The 20,451-nt window shown below is 52.6% G+C and overlaps 1 protein-coding gene and 1 long non-coding RNA gene across 11 annotated transcripts; one reads left to right on the top strand and one right to left on the bottom strand.

Annotated features, from left to right (window-relative positions):
* The first annotated feature begins 413 nt into the window (after positions 1-413).
* On the top strand, positions 414-18,269 carry LOC117309420 (uncharacterized). Of its 10 annotated transcripts, none has more exons than XR_012328693.1 (5): positions 414-503; positions 8,138-8,295; positions 10,376-10,526; positions 10,623-11,484; positions 11,671-18,269. It is a non-coding gene; the product is annotated as an uncharacterized lncRNA (long non-coding RNA). The 10 variants fall into 10 exon arrangements; XR_012328691.1 differs by having other exon boundaries at positions 10,623-12,023; positions 12,248-18,269; XR_012328694.1 differs by adding an exon at positions 8,536-8,630 and having other exon boundaries at positions 10,623-18,269.
* Positions 6,026-20,451, bottom strand: FADS6 (fatty acid desaturase 6). Its single transcript, XM_033847021.2, has 6 exons — positions 20,213-20,451; positions 19,389-19,555; positions 10,060-10,240; positions 8,610-8,797; positions 7,005-7,184; positions 6,026-6,392 (listed from the first exon to the last, which is right to left on the bottom strand). Exons 1-6 carry the CDS (start codon positions 20,373-20,375, stop codon positions 6,243-6,245), a joined length of 1,029 nt encoding a protein of 342 aa, XP_033702912.1. The 5' UTR covers positions 20,376-20,451; the 3' UTR covers positions 6,026-6,242.

Here is a 20,451-nt window from a genome sequence, read left to right as displayed (position 1 = left end):
CCAAATCCCGCCTCCCACGCTCCAGGAAAGCACAGCGTGGCGGCTCCACCCCCACACACGAAAGAATCCCGCCGCCCTAATGAAAAGCCCGCCCCCCTGGTCCACCCCTTTCCGCTGAGGGCCCGCCCCCCAGGACTTCCGGGCCGTATGTGACTCAATAAATTGCTCCGTAATCTTTACCCTCCCTCCAATTATCTGGAGCCTAGAGTTGGAGGAGAGCAAATCCCCATTGCTGTTTCAATCCCGCCTGAAAGAAGGAACCAATTAGAAAGGAGCTTACTTTACTTACCCCACCCCCGGAAGCTGTCGTCGCTTGCTGATGACGCAACGCCTGTCCCATTTGACAACGTACCCCGGCTCGTTTCCATCTCAGCCAATCACAAGCCAGGTTCAAGCGAGCCTCCCCGCTCATTGGGTAATAACCACAGAGTCCGGAAGTCTGGAAAAAGGGTCTCCAGGCAGGACTTCGGGCATTCCTTTCACCGGCGCCGGGCGTTACACAGGTTTGACCCCGATAAGATGCTGTCCAAGTTGGGCCAGGGAGAATTTTAAACCTTGGAGATCTTGTTGCTTAATCGTCCTCCCCTTTACAAAGGTGAGGGAACAGAGAGGAGCGTCTTGCCCTCTGTACCAAGGACAGAGCCAGATCTCCCACCCTTGTCCAGCAGGCTGGAATAGGGTGAGGCGAATGAGGCAATGGCCTGGAGTACAAAATTTAAGGGGGCGCCAAAAACCTCAGTAATCAAAGTAATAATCTTGTAATGCAGTGTTTCAGAAGATCAAAATTAAGGCAAAAAAACCCACAAGAAACAAGATGTATTTTTTAATTTATTTTTTATACGGCAGGTTCTTATTAGTTATCTATTTTATACATATCAGTGTATATATGTCAATCCCAATCTCTCAATTCATCCCACCACCACCACTATCCCCCCCCCTCCCCGACTTTCCCCCCTTGGTGTTTGTTCTCCACATCTGTGTCTCTATTTCTGCCTCGCAAACTGGTTCACCTATACCATTTTTCTAGATTCCACATACATGCGTTAATATACGATATTTGTTTTTCTCTTTCTGACTTACTTCACTCTGTATGACAGTGTCTAGGTCCATCCACGACTCTACAAATGACCCAATTTTGTTCCTTTTTATGGCTGAGTAATATTCCATTGTATATATGTATCACACCTTCTTTATCCATTCGTCTGTTAGTGGGCATTTAGGTTGCTTCCGAGACCTGGCTATTGTAAATAGTGCTGCAGTGAACGTTGGGGTGCATGTGTCTTTTTGAATTATGGTTTTCTCTGGGTATATGCCCAGTAGTGGGATTGCTGGATCATAACGAGATGTATTTTTAAATGACAGGTCCGTAGTCACATCTGACCCAGTGATTCTGATGCTGCCTCCCCCACCCTTCCCCCAAGGGCCTTCTTGTGAAGCACATCCTTGGAGAAGCCTTTCCTGACCCATCCTCTCCCAAGCTGGGTTAGGGCCCCTTTTTGTCCCTGCAGCACTCCAGCCCATCATTACCTATTACACTGCTTTATCATTCTTTTTTTTTAATAAATTTTTAAATTTTTAATTATTTATTTATTTTTGGCTGCATTGGGTCTTCGTTGCTGCACGCGGGCTTTCTCTAGTTGTGGCAAGCAGGGGCTACTATTCGTTGCGGTGCACGGGCTTCTCATTGCAGTGGCTTCTCTTGTTGCGGTGTACGGGCTCTAGGCACGTGGGCTTCAGTAGTTGTGGCTCGCGGGCTCAGAAGTTGTGGCTCGCGGGCTCTAGAGCTCAGACTCAGTTGTTGTGGTGCACGGGCTTAGTTGCTCCGCGGCATGTGGGATCTTCCCAGACCAGGGCTCGAACCCGTGTCCCCTTCATTGGCAGGCGGATTCTTAACCACTGCACCACCAGGGAAGTCCCTATCATTCTTGAATTATTTTTTTTATTGAAGTTGTCGACTAAAAGAAAAATGCACAATGTACACATCGTGAGTTCAGTTTTATTCCGGGACCTTACTGAAGACTGTAGCCTAGGAGACAGCCTCTCAGATTACTCTGAGAAACTACTCCAAAGAGGTAGGGGAGGAGCCAGGATATATATGAACTTTTTTTGCTGGGAAAAACATGTAGTCAAGCAAAAAAAGAGTATTGCTCATCACAAAGAACAGACAGCTCGAGTTAATGCTTTTACTGCTTTTCCATGTACGATGCAAGAATACGGGGTCACTGAAATTTTTCCTTAGATATATAAATGAACTATCTAGGGACCAGTATATCCAAAGCACAGAATGCTTCCTGGTTTTCCCCATCCTGAATTCCCCTTTGGGATCATTGCCAGTGGGTGACTGCAGTAGCTAATGGCTTGATTCTTGTAGAACTGGAATGGCAGGCAACATTTTTTTCTTTACAAAGTACAATGAACAGAAAAGTGCACAAACCATAAGTGTACCATTTGATGAGTCACCACGAAATATAACCATGTAACCACCACTCAGATCAAGTAGAACATGGCCAGCACCCCCAGGAATTCCTTGCGCCCCTTCTAGTCACTTCCCCTCCCTGGTACTCAGAGGTAAATACTGCTCTGATTTCTAATAAGTCATTGTGTTTTGTGCTCATCCCACTAGACCAGGAGTAGGCAGACTACTGTTTGCAGCCCAAATCCTGCCCACCACCTGTTTTTGTATTTGTATTTTTTGTATTTTTTTTGTATTTTTGTTTTGTATTTGTTTTGTATTTTGTAAGTTCATGGCTGTTACATTCTTAAATAGTTTTTCTAAAACTGTAAAGAATAATGTTCTGTGACATGTGAAAACTACATAAAATAAAAAAAAAATTCTTTTAAGGACCTCCCTGGCGGGCCAGTGGTTAGGACTCAGCGCTTCCACTGCCGGGGCCCGGGTTCGATCCTTGGTTGGGGAGCTAAGATCCTGCAAGCCTCGCGGCATGGCCAAAAATATATATATTATATTAGAACACAGTGATGCTTATTTCTTTACATATTGTCTCTGGTTGTTTTTGCACTTTGACGGCACAGTTGAGTAGTTGTGACAGAGACCATATCATCCACAAAGCCCAAAATATTTACCATTTTGCCTTTTACTGAAAAAGTTTGTCAATTCCTGCACTAGACGGTAAGCTCCAGGAGATTGGGGCCCAATCTCATTCACTCTTTTATCCCCAGAGCTTTGCACAGTGCCTGGCACATAATGGATGTTCGTAAAGAGTTTGTCTTAATGATCCGTTTATTAAGACGGCAGGAAGAGAAGGACATTCAGGATCTGACACCCCAGCAAGCCCTATAGGGCTCCCTACCCAGAGGTAGTATGTCTGGTGGTTAAGAGCAGGAATTCTGGAGTTGGACACACCAGGTTTGAATCTTTCTTCCTCCACTTGCTAGCTATATGATATTGATAAGTTTAATCTCTTTAAGGCTTATCTTCACAATATGTAACGTGAGGGGAAAATAGTACCAATTTCTTGTAAAGATTAAAGTTAGATAGCATAGGGGAAAATGTGCTGTAAGTTCTGAATTGATGTTAGCTATCATCATCATCATTGTAAACATTATCACCTCCGATACACCTCTGTTAATTAGACCATAGGTGTCTGCAGAGCCCTAGAGGGGCTTCATTCACTCCTGTCATCTCCCCTCATTTCTCAAGCCCCACGCAAACCCAGCCACAATCCCAGCGCAACAGAAAATCAAGCTTCAAAGTGATGGAGTGTTCTTGGGTGCTTCTTGTACAGCCAAGTCTGGTACCAGGGCCTCCAGCTGCAGCGCATTCCCCACTCAGGCCCAGATCAATAACAATGAGTCACTGATTGTATTAGGATGGTTTTATTTTTATTTTTTTAATAAATTTATTTATTTAGTTTTTGGCTGCATTGGGTCTTCGCTGCTGCACACAGGTTTTCTCTAGTTGCTGAGAGCTGAGGCTACTCTTTGTTGCGGTGCACAGGCTTCTCATTGCGGTGGCTTCTCGTTGCAGAGCACGGGCTCTAGGCGCGCGGGCTTCAGTAGTTGTGGCTCGCGGGCTCTAGAGCGCAGGCTTAGTCGTTGTGGCGCACGGGCTTAGTTGCTCAGTGGCATGTGGGATCTTCCCAGACCAGGGCTCGAACCCGTGTCCCCTGCGTTGGCAGGCGGATTCTTAACCACTGCGCCACCAGGGAAGCGCTAGGATGGCTTTAATCATTAGCCAGGACTGTGCAATGGGGCCTTTTCTGATGTTGCATTTTTCTTGTGGAGAATAAGCAGTTTGATTAATCGCATTCCCAGTCCTTAAGGCCTCGTCTGAGTCGCTAATGCATTTCAAAAGAGCAGCGATAACATATAGCAAAGCAGTAACGGGGGGGTGGTGCTGCCAAGCCTGCCTCGTTCCAAGAGGGCTGCTTGGAGCCAAACCTCTGCTCTATCAGTCAGCCTCCCAGCAGGAAACAGACAGTGTGCTCAGAGGGGCTGACTGAAGAGAGTTTAATGAAGGAACTCTGTGCAGAGGTGTAGCAGGATGCGGGGTGTGGTGAAGTCCCTCCAGGGCTAGCAATAGCTGGAAGCCACTACCAGCCCAGGCCCGGAAGGAGCAAAAGGAGGGACTGTTTCAGAAGTAGTGAGAGCTGTAGCTGTAGGAGAGGGCGCCGGACAGGAGGTGTGGGCTTCGGGACAGGAGCACAGGATGGAGGAGAAGGTAATGGCTCTGGACGGGCAAGTGGCAGCTGCCCAGCAGAGCCACCTAAGGCCACACCAGAGCTAGGTTCCCTAATAGGACCCGGCTTAGAGAATGCCTTCACCTGCCCTCTGACCCCTCAGCGCATCCCATTTGCTGGCATTTAGCCTCCCCATCTTCAGGGTCACCACACCCTTCACCTGGTCCAAGGACTTCACTGAAAAACAAGGCAATTGTGTGCTCAGAATAGACTTGCGTGTCCCCGACCAGAGATGATTTCTGCCCCCAGGGGACATTTGGCAGTGCCTGCAGACATTTTTGATGGTCACAACTTGGGTTCCTGGAACCTAGTGGGCAGAAGCCGGGGATGCTGCTAAACACCTACAGTGCACAGGACAGGCCCCCAGCGACGGCGCTATCTGGCCGAAACGTCATGGTGCTGAGGCGAGAAACCGTATTTTAAACTAACTGCTCTGGCTCCTGTCACAGGCTGGGCCTCCCTCTCTGTTCCTCCATCAGCCTCCAGCCGGGCCCTTCCTCCCACCCCCTAATCCAGCCTCCAGCCAGGGCAGCTCCCAGCCCTCTCGCAAATCAAGGCTGCGCGCTTTGGGCTGAATCTCAGTGGTGTCCCCATACCTGGACCTCTTCCTGCGGCTGGCACCAGTAGTTCTCTTATATTCCCATCTCGCTCCCAGGCTGCAGACCATCCTTTCACAGCCGAGCCGAGCCCTGGACCCCCAGCTCGTGTATCCGCACCCCCCACACACTCTCCTTCCCCTCCTTCCTCTCCTCTCTAAGGCCATCTGACCTCCAGACCCTGTTCCCGGAACCCCTCTCCAGCCTCAGCGACCCTCCCAGTAATTTTCTCTCTCTTCCAATTGAGAATTCTTCCACCCCTTGTAAACATCATGGAACAAAGCAGACTTCTAGAGCTAGCCAAGGTCACGCTCAAAGCTATTCATACCCTTTCTCCCCTTATTTCGCCGGGAGTGCCCTCCCCACAAAACACACACTCTGATCTCACAGATGCTGTGGGTCTCGGGAGCTGCTGAGCCACTGTCTTGCACAGGCTTCCGGGCTGAAAGCTTAGGAAGGTCTCTGCCAAAGGTAACCTCTCCTCGTGGTCCCTGGGAGAGGGCTCCATAGGGGCCAGAATCTCAAGGGCACAGGAAGCAGCAGTGGCCAAGTGTGGGGCTCCCTGGCACCAGGGAGTGGACCCTTCTCTCCCGGTGTCCCCGCCTAGCCCGCCCCCTCCATAGGGCCCCTCCTTACCCCCGTCCTGTAGCCCTACCAAGGCTCAGAGCGAGCAGGGGAGGAATCCGGCTGTTCAGTCCTGAGATGAAGTTGGCTGAGGTCCAGACTGACCGGAATGCCCAGCCACCTTTATTCCTTCCCTCCAGGTATTCCTCAAAACCCGGAAAAGCAAGCAGGGCAGGTGGCCCCCGGGCCCCCAGCATGAGCTCCCCGTCTCACTGCCCACCTCCAGGCAACCTAGCCGCACCCACTGGGCAAGGGCCCGCGCCCTCCCAGCCCCGGGGGTGGGCCCGGAAGGGAGAGCGGGGTGACTGCGCCGGCCCGCCCCTCACTGCAGCCCCACCAGCTCTGTGATGGGAGGGGTCTGCACCATGAGCTCCTCGTAGTGGTGGAGAAACAGCCGGAAGCGAGCCAGGTAGGAGTCCTCGTTGTACGGCAGCTGCTTCTCACGGAGGAACTGGGACACCACGGGCTTCACCTGCCAGAAGGTGGGCGGGAGGAGGGGCCGCTGAGCCGGGGCTGTGGGCAGGCCCATCCCCACTGGGACCCTTCCTCTGCCCAGCCCCCACCCCCACCCCCCGCCCCCCCCCCTCCTGTCTGTTTTGTCCCATGATGCTCCGGAGTAGCTGAGGGGCTTGGAGAATTCCCGCCTCCCATTTCCAGCAGGAAAGGGAAAGGGAGGGCTTCTCCCCAGCACCCTTCTCTGGAGCTCCCGAATCTGTGACAGTCCTCCTTTGCGTAGGGGGATAAACCACAGCTCCTTTTCACCAAACACCTACGGAGGGCCCAACATTTCAGATCCATTTCTTCATTTCATCCTCAAAGCCTGTCAGCGTAAGCACTACTTAGTCCCATTTTACAGATGAGGAAGCCGAGGCTCAGAGACATTCAGTTAACTTGCCCAGAGCCACACGGCTAGTAAGAAAACCAGGTGTCTCTGGTCAGAAACCCACACTGCTGCCTGTACCTTGGACTGACCTTCCTGGGAACCTCTGACCAGGCCAGTTGGTTAGAGAACCCCGAAGGTGACTCCCCCTCCACCCTGAGACAGTTTCTTCATCCAAGCGTCCCCAGCCCGACCCTCATCTACCTTCAGGCACATGTTGTCGGAGAGCCTGGGGAAGAGGTGGTGCTCCACGTGGCAGCTGATGAGGGAGTGGCCGAACGCCCAGTCCAGCACGGGCAGCCGGGGCAGGTTAAGCACCCCCAGGCTCATCATGTGAATCCGTTGTGGCTTCTTGTCCCGGGAGAACATGGGCAGCCCGATGTGCTGTGACAGACACAAGCGTCACGCCCTGGGGCTGGGCTGGGCAGCCCTGTGCCTCCCCACCCTGCCTCAGGCATCCTCAGCTAGCATCCGGGGACCCGTGGGTCCTGCCGCCTTCCTCACCTCCCACTCCAGCAGGACCCAGTAGAGGCGTGAGGAAGCTGAGGTCCTCCACCCAGCGGCGATGCGACCCTGTCTGTGCCCCTCGCTGAGTCTCGCCCGTCTCCGGGTCCCTCTCCCTATCTGTGCAATGAAGGGCTTGGCCTGGGTGCCTCTCGGATCTCGTGGTCCTCTAAGCCCACGACTGCCCACCGACGTCCCTCATGTCCCTGTGCCTGCATCCCAAAGAGACCCTTCTCTGCTTTTTTTCACCAAAATCCTGCTCATGGTTCAAGATCAAGTTTGCGCATCCTTGTGTATTTTTTCATTCAACAAGGATGTATAGGGCTTCCCTGGTGGCACAGTGGTTAAGAATCCGCCTGCCAATGCAGGAGACACAGGTTTGAGCCCTGGTCCGGGAGGATCCCACGTGCCGCGGAGCAACTAAGCCCGTGAGCCACAACTACTGAGCCCGCGTGCCTAGAGCTCGTGCTACAACAAGAGAAGCCACCACAATGAGAAGCCGGTGCACCGCAACAAAGAGTAGCCCCCTCTCGCCGCAACTAGAGAAAGCCCGTGCGCAGCAACAAGGACCCAACGCAGCCAAAAATAAATAAATAAATAAATGCATTTTTTTAAAAAAAACAAAGATGTATAAACGCCTGCTCTGCCAGGCACTGTCCTCGGTCTAGAGGATGTGGAAGTGAACGGGAGCTTCTGCTCTAGCAGGACAAGCAGATGGGACACAACTATGGGATTATGTCATGGGATTCAGTCATTAATGGCAGCGTGGTAAGTGCTGGGATGGTCATATGCAGGATGCTCTAACCTGGGGTCTTCACTTGTCCCGGGAGCAGGGAGCTGACCATCCCTGGAAATGGCCCAGAACTGAGTGCTGAGCTGCTGGCCCCCCACGAAGACCTTCGTCTCCAGCTCCTGCATCCGCCTGCCTCGACACGTGTGTGCTGGGACCTCTGCGCTGGCCCTTGGGCTTATCACAGTAAGAGCCCTGGAGGTAGGAGCTGGGGTCCTATTCACTTGTGTCTCCACAGAGCTTAGTCTAGTAACCTACACATAGAAGCTTCTTAATAAATCTCTGATCTGTGTGTGAAGGGCAGCCGGTGTTGAAGAGAAGCTCCTTACCTGGGACCAAAACTCTCTGTGATGACCCACAGAGAGAAAGGAAGAGAGAGGGTGGGCAGGGGAGGTGGAGGGATGCTTCCTCAGGTGGCCTCTCTCTCCCCCCGGAACCTAGGGTCCAGCCTGCGCCAGGGACCCTGGAGAGTGATCCCTGTAGCCCCCCAGCACTCAGGGTAGGGGAGGCCTCACCTGGAAGATGTTGACATGAAGGTAAGGGTGGGCCAGCAGGGATCTGGTGATGAGCATGCAGACCAGGGCTGAGCTGGGGCTCTGGAAGCCAGACACATTCAGCAGCAGCCAGTAGTGAGAATAAAGGCCCAGGGAAATCAGGCCAAGCGTCCGCAGGGCTGTCCCGAGCTCCACCTCTCTCAGCCGTTCTGCCAGAAGGGGCAAGAGATAGAGGGAGGGGTCGGCGAGGTTCCGATCCGACGTGAGTTGGCTCCCTGGTGGCTCAGTAGTGCCAACTAGGGTGACCTAGGTGTTCAGCTCAGCCATACACAGCCCTGAAAAGTAGGTTTGCCCATTTTCTTTTCTTTTCTTTTTTTTTTTTTTTTTGGCCGCGCGGCTTGCAGGATTCTTAGTTCCCTGGCCAGGGATCAAACTCGGGCCCCAGCAGTGAAAGCACCGAGTCCTAACCACTGGGCCTCCAGGGAATTCCCTTTTGTATTTTCGTTGTTGTTGTTCTCACCCATTTAATGGATGAGAAAACGGAGCAGTAAGCAACCTGACCAAGGTCAGTCTGGTAGTAAGTGGTGGCCTGGGACTTGAGCCCAGGTCTGGCTGTCCCCTCGCCCCTGCTCTTTCCACCGTATGATATTGCTCCTATGATACTAAAAATTATAACATGCAATAGAGTGTGAGGCATTTAGAAAGCATTTTTATATCTATGACCTCATTATGCTTTCACACCATCCTTTTTTTTTTTTAGAAAAAAAGATATTTAGTAAACAATAACACAAGTGAATGTTTATAACATGATCAGGGATTATTAAATAGACAACAAGATGATGGTAAATGAGGCTTGTATATCCAATAGAAAGAGTAAAGGTTATTCATTTATTTATTTAGGCATTTGATGCCTTCCCATGCAACTTTCTAGTCTTCTCAGAGTTTTTTAAATTTTTATTTTATTTTACTGTGGTAAGAACACTTAACATGAGATTTATCCACATGGGTTTAAAGTGTGCGGTACAGTACTGTTGTCTCTGGGCACAGTGTTAGACAGCAAATCTCTGGAATTTATTCATTTTGCAAACCTGAAACTTCACGCTCATTGAACAGGGACTTTCCACTTTCCCCTCCCCTCAGCCCCTGGTGCCACCATTCTATTCTTTGCTTCAATGAGTCTGACTACTTTAGATCCCTCATATAATACGTGGAATTGTTTCACACCCTCTTTGAGGAGCAGGTAAGAACCTGAGGTTCAGAGAGGTTAGGTTACCTGCCTGTGGTCACCAGCCAGTAAGTGGCAGAGCCAGACTTGGCCCCAGGACCAAGGTTCTTTCCACCCTGCCTGGCTGTCTCAGAAAGTTTCTGTCTGGTCTCAACTCAGGGCTTCTCACTTCTTCCATGAAGCCAGGAGAGGAAGGAAGGAAAGGGGGAACCAGATCTTTGCAGGACCCAGCCCTGGCATACTCACCGACAGCCACCAGTGGGGTTATGATGGGGATCAAGAGAGGAGCGAGGAACATGTAGACGTAGCGGTTGAGGCAAGGCAGCCTCCACGTGCTTGAGTCCCCCAGGCCCAGCACGTTGGTGTAGCCATGGTGCATCTTGACGTGTCCGTACTTGGCGTGCTCTGCAGTGAAGGACGTGCATACCTAGGGGAGGGAGCCAGAAAGGGCGCTGGGGTCTGTATCAGGCACAGGCGAGCAAAGCAGGATCTTCGGAGCCTTGAAAACACCCTCCCTCCCCAGACCACGCATTTCCAGGGCCTTCCTGCCTTCCACCCACAGCTCATCAGCCTTGAACATCAACTCTCAGGGATCCACGACCACAGAGTGGCAGCCAGTCAAAGCAACTGCATCCACTTGGCGTGCAAATCAGTTGGCGTGCACAGCCCCCCGTGACTGCAGCCTGCAAGCCTGAGGATCGGACACACTGCAGGTAAAACTCCTGGCATGTGTTGCCATTTATTTTGTGAGGGTTTATCTTTGAAACGTCTGTACCTTCATAACACTGCTTTGCATTTGGGGCCCACAGCAGTGGGGGCAGGGGTGCAGGAGTGGCCTGGGGGCGAAGAAAGGCCATCTTCTGAACTGTCCATGAGGGTGCCCCGGTGAGGACCAAGAGTTCACTTCTTCCTAGGGGTGACTCTTCCCTGGCGTGACCCACTGTGGGATTCTCTGAAGCTGGCAGTGAGCGGCAGCAGCTCAGACTCCAAGAGCAGTCATTCTGAATGTAAAAGAGGCGCTAAGGTGTTTCTTATGCAAATATATGCAAATGAACATGCAGCCATCAGCCTCTTCCAGTATTTTATCCAAGCCAGAAGATGTTGCTGATTTTATTGAAGATGCTGCCTACCTGTTTCCAGGAGGACGTGAAGGGTTTCCCAATGCCAGTCACCGTGAGCCCCATACAGACAGCAGAACACACTCAGTTGAGTGTTCAGCATTCTGCACATTACACATGTAACTCATTAATCTTAAGCCTGGCAGGGTGTGGGGGGGTTATTATTATTATTATCAGTGCTGTTATTATTCACAGCTGACAGAAGCAGAAACTGAGATAGAGGCCACATGCCCACCCCAGCTCACTCAGCTAAGTAGGTGGCAGAAGTGGGATTTGAACCCTGGTTCCATCCAAGATAAGGCATAAAACCCCTGGGGTGAGTCACTGCAACAGAGCATGAACCCAGGCTTAGAGTCCAGGCAGAAGAGACAAAACCGCGAGAAGACAGATAAGGAACGACACTGTCTTCCCACTGTCTGCAGAGACTCTCTCCCTTGGAACGAAATGAAGCCGAAAAGTAGGATATGATGTCACAACAGCAGTTCCATAACAGACAGGGGAAGACAGTCAAAGCAACACAGTACGGGCCCCTCTCAAGGCAGAGGACGTGAAGGTAAATGCTGATTCAGCGGCGGTGCGGAGTTCACAAAAACAGGAGAGGCGCTTTGCTCCCAGATGATGGAACCCGCAGAGGGGTGGGTTTTATCTCTGGTTTCGGAACCTTGCAAAGGGACAGAACCTGGGGGAGGCTGCAGAAGGTGGGCAGGTAGCCTGTCAGTTAAAGTGATGTCTCTTCCAGGCCTGCTGGTCTGGAAGGACCTGCTGCTCAAGAGGGCCAGGCAGTTGGTTCAACAAAGGGGCCTCCGCCGGGGTCTGCCAGGACCTCCTCAGAGGCCAGCCTGCCTCTCTCCAAGGCCTGCAAGTGTGTTTTGAATCTCACGGTTCTGTAACCAGAAGAAGCGACTGTTTTTAACTGCTCCTTCCTCATACTTCTGCTCGGAGGGCCGATCCTGTCTGCTTCTTTCTTCAAGAAATGTCAGCTGAATGCAGCGATCTGCTCTCCCCTCTGGCCCAAGCTCCACATCTCCTCGCTGACCGCACTTTGAGTAGCAAGGCCAGAAACGACCTGGGGCCTGAACCCTACCAAGCCTGGTAAGAACTTGACCCTCAGGGGCCTGGTAGGGCCAGGTGCTCAGCCACGTGCCCAGACCTGGGAATGGGGTCCGGGGCGGGGATGGGCCACCTGTGTGGTCTGACATAGCACATGATTTGTGACTCAGCGCAGGCTTCCAGAGTCTGTGTGCTTTGCCTTTTTATATAACTAAGAAGAGATCTGAGGCTGTTTCTGTGAGACTGGAATTCTCCCTCCCATCTAGATGTTCTTTCCAGAAGAAGAAGGAACGCGGTGGGTTTGGGAGAAGGAGAGATTGGACACGGACTGCGGTGTGTCTCACTTGCACCCATCAAGGGGCGGGAGGAGGTAGCCACGGGCCACAGATGATCCCGCCGCACAGGATTATTCACAGGTCTCACCCACGAGGATTTCCCATCCAGACCCAGAGAAAGTTCCAGAAGCTTCTTGATATTGCTACCCTCTGTACCCTCAGGAAGACTTAAGAGCCTAGACCTCTTAGCCGCACTCAGGCTCTGCAAGTGGCCAGAGTGTGTGCGGGGCGGATGTCGGTATGATGCCTCTGGACATCCCCTCTAAGCTAAAATCAGAGGCCCAGGCCTCTCATTCACTCATTTAGTTGTTTTTTCACTTAAGCATCCTCAGACCTCTGCCAGCAGCCAAAGGTCGTTATCTAATATTCTCCTCTTTTATCTTTTACACAAACAATACTTTGCAGGATTAAAAACCATCATTATAAGATTATGACACAAACTTGGGTTTCAAATAGGTCACTTTACTGGATTGGAAGGGGAGGGGCAGGACGAGGCAGGTGACGGCCGGAGGCTGTAGGTGTGGCCACTGGGGGAGGTGAGGAGTGGGCGGAGGAGGAGGCATCAACACAAGGGCCAAGCTTCCAGCTCAAGGCCCGGCGCAGGGTGGGGTCACTCCAGAGATGGGGCAGGAGAAGAGGGCCACAGGCACGGACCAGCTGAGAAAGAGGGGCTGGGGGTCGTCACAGCGGCAGCACCCCTCAGGCAGGAGGGACTCCAGGTTGGAGTCTGCCCAGCTTCCATCCCTCCCTCCAGACCCTCTCTCACTGATCCCAGGGCTGAGCAACCCCTTCACACTGGCTTCAGAGTTTGCGGGGTCGTGGGGTGCTTCTGAGGCTCCACAGGCCTCAGCGATTGGTTGGTCAGATAAAGTATAGGGCACCCACATAAATTAGAATCTCAGATAAACAACCAATCATTTTTTATAGACATATATCCCAAACACTGCTTGCATTTCTTGTTTATCTGAAGACTAAAGTTCACTGGGCATCCTGGATTTTTTTTTTTTTTTTTGACTGTGTTGGGTCTTCATGGCTGTGCACGGGCTTTATGTAGTTGTGGCGAATGGGGGCTACTCTTTGTTGAGGTGCACGGGCTTCTCATTGTGGTGGCTTCTCTTTGTTGCACAGCATGGGCTCTAGGCGCACAGGCTTCAGTAGTTGTGGCACGCGGGCTCAGTAGTTGTGGCTCGCGGGCTCAGTAGTTGTGGCTCGCGGGCTCAGTAGTTGTAGCTCGTGGGCACAGTAGTTGTGGCTCGCGGGCTCTAGAGCACAGGCTCGGTAGTTGTGGTGCATGGGCTTAGTTGCTCCACAGCATGTGGGATCTTCCCGGCCCAGGGCTCGAACCCATGGTCCCCTGCATCGGCCAGCGGATTCTTAACCACTGCGCCACCAGGGAAGTCCCGCATCTTGGATTTTTATTTGCTACATCTGGCAGCCCTACTCAGTGAGAACACAAGTCCCTGAGCGCGAGTCCTCGGGTACCACGCGGGCTCTCCCGCTAACAGTGATGTGTTAGCACCTTCGGATAACAGAGGGGCCGCAGTGAGGGCGGAAGCCAGAGGAGCCTGGAGTGCCTCATCCTGCTGGGAGCTGCCTGGATGTGGTCGGGTCTGATCCTATCAAGCGGCTCTCATGAAATTCTTTCCCTTTTCAGGCCTCGTCCCTAGAAGCTCCCAGCTCCTCTGCTTGGCCCATGGGCCTCCTTTTCTCCAGAGTCCCCATGAGATTCTAGTGACTCCAGGTTTCTGTGGGTCCCTCATGCACTATGCTCTTCCCAGATCCATGCCTTTATCTGTACCTCTGCTCAGCCTGCAGCCACCTTCCTGCTCTGGGCCTGGGATCAGGAGCCCTGTCCTGGCAGTGTCTCCTCTGGACACTCTCACCAGGGGTTCTCGGCACTATTGACATTTGGGACCAACACTGTCTCAGCCCCCAAAGCTCCTTAGCAAACCCAGCCTCCCTCCAATCTCCCCTCCCAACTGGGCAGGCACTGGGCCCCTGGGAGCAGCCCCACCCTTTTCTCTCCAAGCCCCTCCCCCAGGGACACTCCTCAGACTAAGTGCTGCCCCCCACAGACGACCACCTGATCTGCTCCTGGGTCCTTGGCCTCTGGGGGCCAGTGGGCAAGCCCACCCAGAAGCAGGCTTTTAGAGACCCTCAGGAGTTGGCATCACCACAAGAACCCTTAAAGTACATTTTGCAAATCTGCACATGTGATAAAATGGCACAAACACACACACACACACCAATGTCAACGTCCTGGGTTTGCTGTTGAATGACATTTACATAAATGGAACTATTGGGGGAAACTGGGTGAGGGATCCACTGGACCTCTGTCCTCTCTGATCTATTTTTGCAATGTCCTATGAATCTATAATTTTTTCAAAAATAAAAAGGTTTTATTTTTTTTTAAGTATATTTTGTACTGCAGATCTGAGTTTGCCTGCTAAATAATTCTTTTAATTAAAAAACTTAAAAATCACAGCGGTGCAAACTCAGATTACCACCTCTCGGGGGGCGGGAGGGGCCAAACAAAGATTAGAGGCAGCCCAGAGGATAAGAGCCACCCTGAATTCGTGGCAAGGGAGCGTTCGAGCATCATGACTAGGCTGGGGGTTCTCGGCTTTGTTTCCACCACCACCACACGGGACTGGAACGAAGGTGACCGCGTTTCCCTGGGTGACACCCCTCCCCCAGGGCAGAGCTGGCCTGTGCTCTCTGTGGACCATCTGTGACTCCACCCCCGTAGCACAAAGCTGACTTCAGAAGGAGGGTTTGAAGTTGAGACACAGTGGAGCTTAGTAACTGGTACAGCCTGTTCCCTCCTACTCAGGGGAACATCTTGATAGTGAGTGACTTGCAAGGGAGTCCCTAAAGCCCTCTTGACTGCAGGAGTTAATCTTTCCCAACTAAAAATAGAGTTGTCATATGATCCTGCAATCCCATTCCTGGGCATGTGTCTGGAGAAAACTATAATTCGAAAAGATACATGCACTCCAATGTTCATTGCAGCACTATTTACAATAGTCAAAACAGGGTAGCAACCTAAATGCCCAGTGACACATGAATGGATAAAGAAGATGTGGTATATATATACTATGAAATACTACTCAGCCATAAAAAAGAATGAAATAACGCCATTTGCAGCTACATGGATGGACCTAGAGATTATCATACTAAGTGAAGTAAGTCAGAACGAGAAAAAAATAACCATATGATATCATTTATATGTAGAATCTAAAATGTGACACAAATGAACTTATCTGCGAAACAGAAACAGACTCACAGACATAGAGGACAGACTTGTGGTTGCCAAGGGGGAGGGGGGAATGAGGGAAGGATAGATTGGGAGTTAGGGATTAACAGATGCAAACTATTATACATAGCATGGATAAACAACAAGGTCCTACTGTATAGCACTGGGAACTGTATCCAATATCCTGTGATAAACCAGAATGGAAAAGAATATGAAAAAGAATCTGTGTGTTTGTACATATATATATATATGGAAAACTGAATCACTTTGCTGTATAGTAGAAATTAACATTGTATATCAACTATACTTCAATAAAATAAATTTTAAAAAAATCTTTCCCAAGCTTCAGTACTTAAAACATGGGGGCCTGCCCGCCCCAGCCTGCCCCCCACATTCCTGTGGCCTTTGACTGGCAGTCCCCAAGGATATGACTGACAGTCCCCGAGAATATAACTAGTAGTCCCTATGACACAGCCCAGGCCAGGGTGATCAGTGGGCAAGGTAGAGAGTCAGAAGTACACTAGTAGGGGAAATGGAACATTCTGCTGTAGACTGGAAATGGGTCCAGAGGGAAGTTCATCCTGGTGTGGGTGAACTTCCTGGTGTATGATTTGGGATACTTTTGCAGAGAAACAACAGCAACCTGGATGTCAGCCACCCCGTCCATCCTGCCAGCTCCTCCCCTCAGATCTGATGGGTCACAGTGACCTGTCTCACCCCCAGCCCTTGACAGCAGACCTTCAGACAAACCAGGCAAAAGCTGGCTGCCCCAGGAAAGGCAGTGACATTCAGCTGACACCTGAGGCTGCAACTAGCGGACTAGATTCTTCTATAGTGATGCTGCCTCCTGAGGGTCACGGTTTGGGAAAAGCACAGGCAGCCAACAAGAGGAGGATTACAGGGAGACAACAGGACGTGGCAGACAGGGAGAGCCAGGGATCCAAGAGGGTCCCAGGTCGTCCGCTGAGATGCTGCATGTCGCGAGCTGGTCCTTTGCGTGATGCAAAGGACAGGTGGTGGTCCAGGGCCTGAACAAACAGCCCCCTCAACACACACACACACACACACACACACACAGACACACACACACACACACACACACACACACACACACACACGTCCACTGAGCTTTGCATAAGTTGGTCAACCTTTCAGTTAAAAATAAACCGCTAACAGAGAAAACAAAACAAATAACAACAAAAATCACTAACCCTGGGACGAGCCTGGTGGTCCGGTGGGTAAGACTCCACGCTCCCAATGCAGGGGGCCCGGGTTCAATACCTGGTCGGGGAACTAGATCCTGCATGCTGCAACTAAGAGTCCGCATGCTTCAACTAAGATCCCGAGTGACACAACTAAGACCCCGCACAGCCAAAATAAATAAATAAATAAATTTTTCTTTTAAATTACTAACCCTTTCCTTGCAGTTGACTGTGTTCCCTCCAGAGGAAAAAAAAAAAAAAAGAAACTTGTTACTTCGAAGCAAACATTGAAGAGTCAGGCCCAAACCCTAAATGAAGATCTAGGATGTCTCGTTTAATCCTCATGCTGGCTTCATGAGGGAGGAAACATTATTCTCATTTATTAGGTGAGGAAACTAACAGTTAGATGCTGGTCCAAAGGCAGCCACTGTGTCCAAAGTGCCCCTGACGCTGTCCCCTGCCTGGCGGACAAGACCCAGGCCTCCACTCGCCCCGCCATGCCATGGGCTGAGGAGGCAGAGCCACCCCTCCTTCTCACTGGGAGCTGGATCTTCCCCAGAGGGTGGCCAGGGCCATGCCTTGATGGGGGCGTGCAAGAGTGGAGGCCTCCCACTCAGGTTGGCCATCTGAGAAATCTGTGACCTGCCCACAGCTGATTGCAGCATAACAGCCTCTGTCACAACACGGGGGTGGCAGCCAAGCCCCCTCCACCATGGGGGGGCTCACCCACCTCTAGGCTGTGACCCTCCAGCAGCTGGCTTTTCCCTGGACCTTGTCCCCCCATCACCTGCAGGGTCATCATCAACAAATATTGAGTTCAGCCCTGTGCCAGGCGCTAAAGGGACAAGGAGGCAAAGATGAGGCCACTGCCCTGGGTCCCAGGGGACAAGAGGAGGTGCAGCCACCAGGCTGCCTGGGTCTTTCAGGGTGGGCCACGCGCTCTGGTTCGCCTGGAGCCCTCCTGCTGGGGAGCCTGGGAAGACTCCTCCTTCTTAGCTGCCCCCAGGCCCCTGGGACTCAGTACAGCTTTGTCAGATCCACACAGAGCTAACCCTCCCTCTCGTGTCCCATGGGACTGCCTAACATGCCCGGTTCCTCCCCTGCCTGTGATGACAAACTCAGGGGGCATCTGACCCTGGCTCCCCGGTTGGGCCTGCACCTTAGAGTCTGGCTGGGACCAGTGCCCAGGGGTCCCCGGGAAGGAGAGTGTCTTGAAATGGACCCTGAGGACCCATTGGTTCCCCCTTGTCCTTGGCACTTTAGAAATGTATGCAAGGACTTCCCTGGTGGTTCAGTGGCTAAGACTCCAAGCTCCCAATGCAGGGGGCCTGGGTTCAATCCCTGGTCAGGGAACTAGATCCCACACGCCGCAACTAATAGGAGTTCCCATGCCTCAACTAAAAAAAAAAAAGATCCTGCAAGCGGCAACTAAGACCCGTGCAGCCAAGTAAATAAATAAATACTAAAAAAAAAAAAAAAAGAAAAGAAAAAGAAATGTGTGCAGGTGGAAGAGATGGGTTTGGGGAAAATGAGGGCAATGGAGAGTTCTGGGTAGGAAATGCTTCCTCTCACCCAACCGATGCAGTATAATTTTATAAAACGTCGTGTGTGTGTATGTGTGTGTGTGTGTGTATGTACAGTTACGTAGAGTTTTATAAAGTTATATAACTTTATTAAAAGTTAACAACTGAGGGACTTCCCTGGCAGTCCAGTGGTTAAGACTCCACACTTCCACTGCAGGGGGCACGGGTTCGATCCCTACTCGGGGAACTAAGATCCCGCATGCCAAGAGGCGCGGCCAATGAATAAATAAAAGCTCTTTAAAAAAGTTAATAATTGAGTTAATTGGTCATGGTAACCAGTTCCTGGCAAAAAAGGGCTGTTTCTGGTACCAGCTTTCATATTAGTTCATAAGGGACCTGGGTGGCCACGGGAGAGGCCGCCTGGAAAGGAGGGAAGGGGCTCTCAGAAGAACTGGAAGGCCTGACACCAGTCCACAGAGAAGGGCAACCTGGCCAGAAACCTTTGCCTTCCTGACCGTGCCCATAGGTTGAGGCAGCATGGGGAGGCAGTGGAAGCAGGGGGGCCAAGGGTCAGGAAAGAGGAGGCGCCTTCCTGGTACAGCCCTGGGGAAACAGGGGGCTTCTAGGATGGCTTGGCCATTGTCAGGTGTCCTGAGATGGCACAGCTGGGGTGCTGTGACACCAGTCCCCTGCTTCCCTGCTCTTTGGTCTGTGGTTCACATCCTAAACCCTGATTGCAAAACCAGGAGGCCCCGAAGGTGTAGCCAGGACCTGCCAACCACAGGCATCCTGGTGGGAGGAGGAAGCTCTACCACCCTTGGCCCAGGGCTGCAGAGAGGCGAGCCGGTGCCCCCAGGAGAAACGGGTGCTCAGACCACATCGGCTGCCACAGTTAAATACTCATCATTCCTCATGCAGCCCTCTACCCCCTCAAGGGCTTGGGGACGTGCACACACACAGACACACACCCACCATAGTGAAGGCTGCACACTTGGGCCCACAGACCACAGCTGCAGCTGCCGGCCCTCGAGGGCACACACAGCTGCACACACACAGTACCAGCAGCTGCTCCCACCCAGTCCCAGGCTCACCTCCACAAAGAAAAGCACCCAGATCTTGCTCCAGCGTTTGGACTCGGTGAGGGCACCATGAGTGGCAAGGTGGCTGCCCTTGACAGTGAGCGTGTAGTGGCACACACCCAGGATGGTGACGCCCAGGGCAAAGGCCAGGAGATTCTCAGAGCGCAGGCACAGGAACCCTGCATGGAGAAGGGAGAATTGGTGTTAAGGGGAGCGGTAAGGGCAGGGCCTTTCTCTGGTTCTTGGAGATCTGGACCCAAACAACCCAGCCCGCATCCCTGGGAGCCCAGGCCAAAGCGGGCCCAGTCCTGAGGACTGCCACAGACAGCGGTGAAGCAGGTCCCATGATGGCCTGAGGGGCATGGGTTGGCTCTCTCTACCGGATTTGGGACAAAACAGCCCCACTCACTCACCAAGGAGACGCTGGGAGTCTTGATTCTGCGCCCCAGCCAGAGGAGTGATGGTGTGGAGGGCATGGTGGGGGGTCCAGGCCAGAAGTGCAGGGAACGCTCCATCCTCCCTCTCACTCCCCTCACCCCATCCCTGGTGTCCCCTTGGAGCACCCTCTCCTTCCCCAGGCCACCTCATGCTTCCCTGCCTCTCCTTGACTCGGCTCAACTTTCTCCTCCACTGCCCTTCGCGCCATCAGGGCTCCTCTGGGGACAGAGGCAGGACACCCCAACTAGACTTTCGGGGTTGACCCTCTGTCCCGGGGTCCCGGGCACGCGCCGTCTACCCCACCCCGCCGCCCCCCAGCCCTCTCCGTCTCCCTCCCCCGCCTCCCACCGCCCCCATCCCAGCCGGGCCCCTGATCGCCCTGGCCCCGTGTCCCTCACCGGGTGGCAAGGCGAGGAGGCTGAGCGCGAGGATGGCGCAGTCCACGCCGTGGCGCTCCCACCACGAGCTCACCCTCACCACGTCCTGGACCCGCACCTCCAGCTCGCCCAGCAGCGACTCGGCCCCGCCGCTCGCACGGAGCTCGCCCCGCGCCGGTTCCATGGGCTCCGCGCGGCGGGCTCGGCGCCCGCGGAGGACTCGGGAGACCGGAGCGGCTGCGGCGCCGGGCGGGCTAAGC

This window comes from Tursiops truncatus, chromosome 20, assembly GCF_011762595.2.
Source record: "Tursiops truncatus isolate mTurTru1 chromosome 20, mTurTru1.mat.Y, whole genome shotgun sequence".
Lineage (NCBI taxonomy): Eukaryota > Metazoa > Chordata > Mammalia > Artiodactyla > Delphinidae > Tursiops > Tursiops truncatus.
The sequence above is the reverse complement of the archived record's forward strand: the minus strand, read 5'-3'. Positions and strand labels throughout refer to the sequence as shown.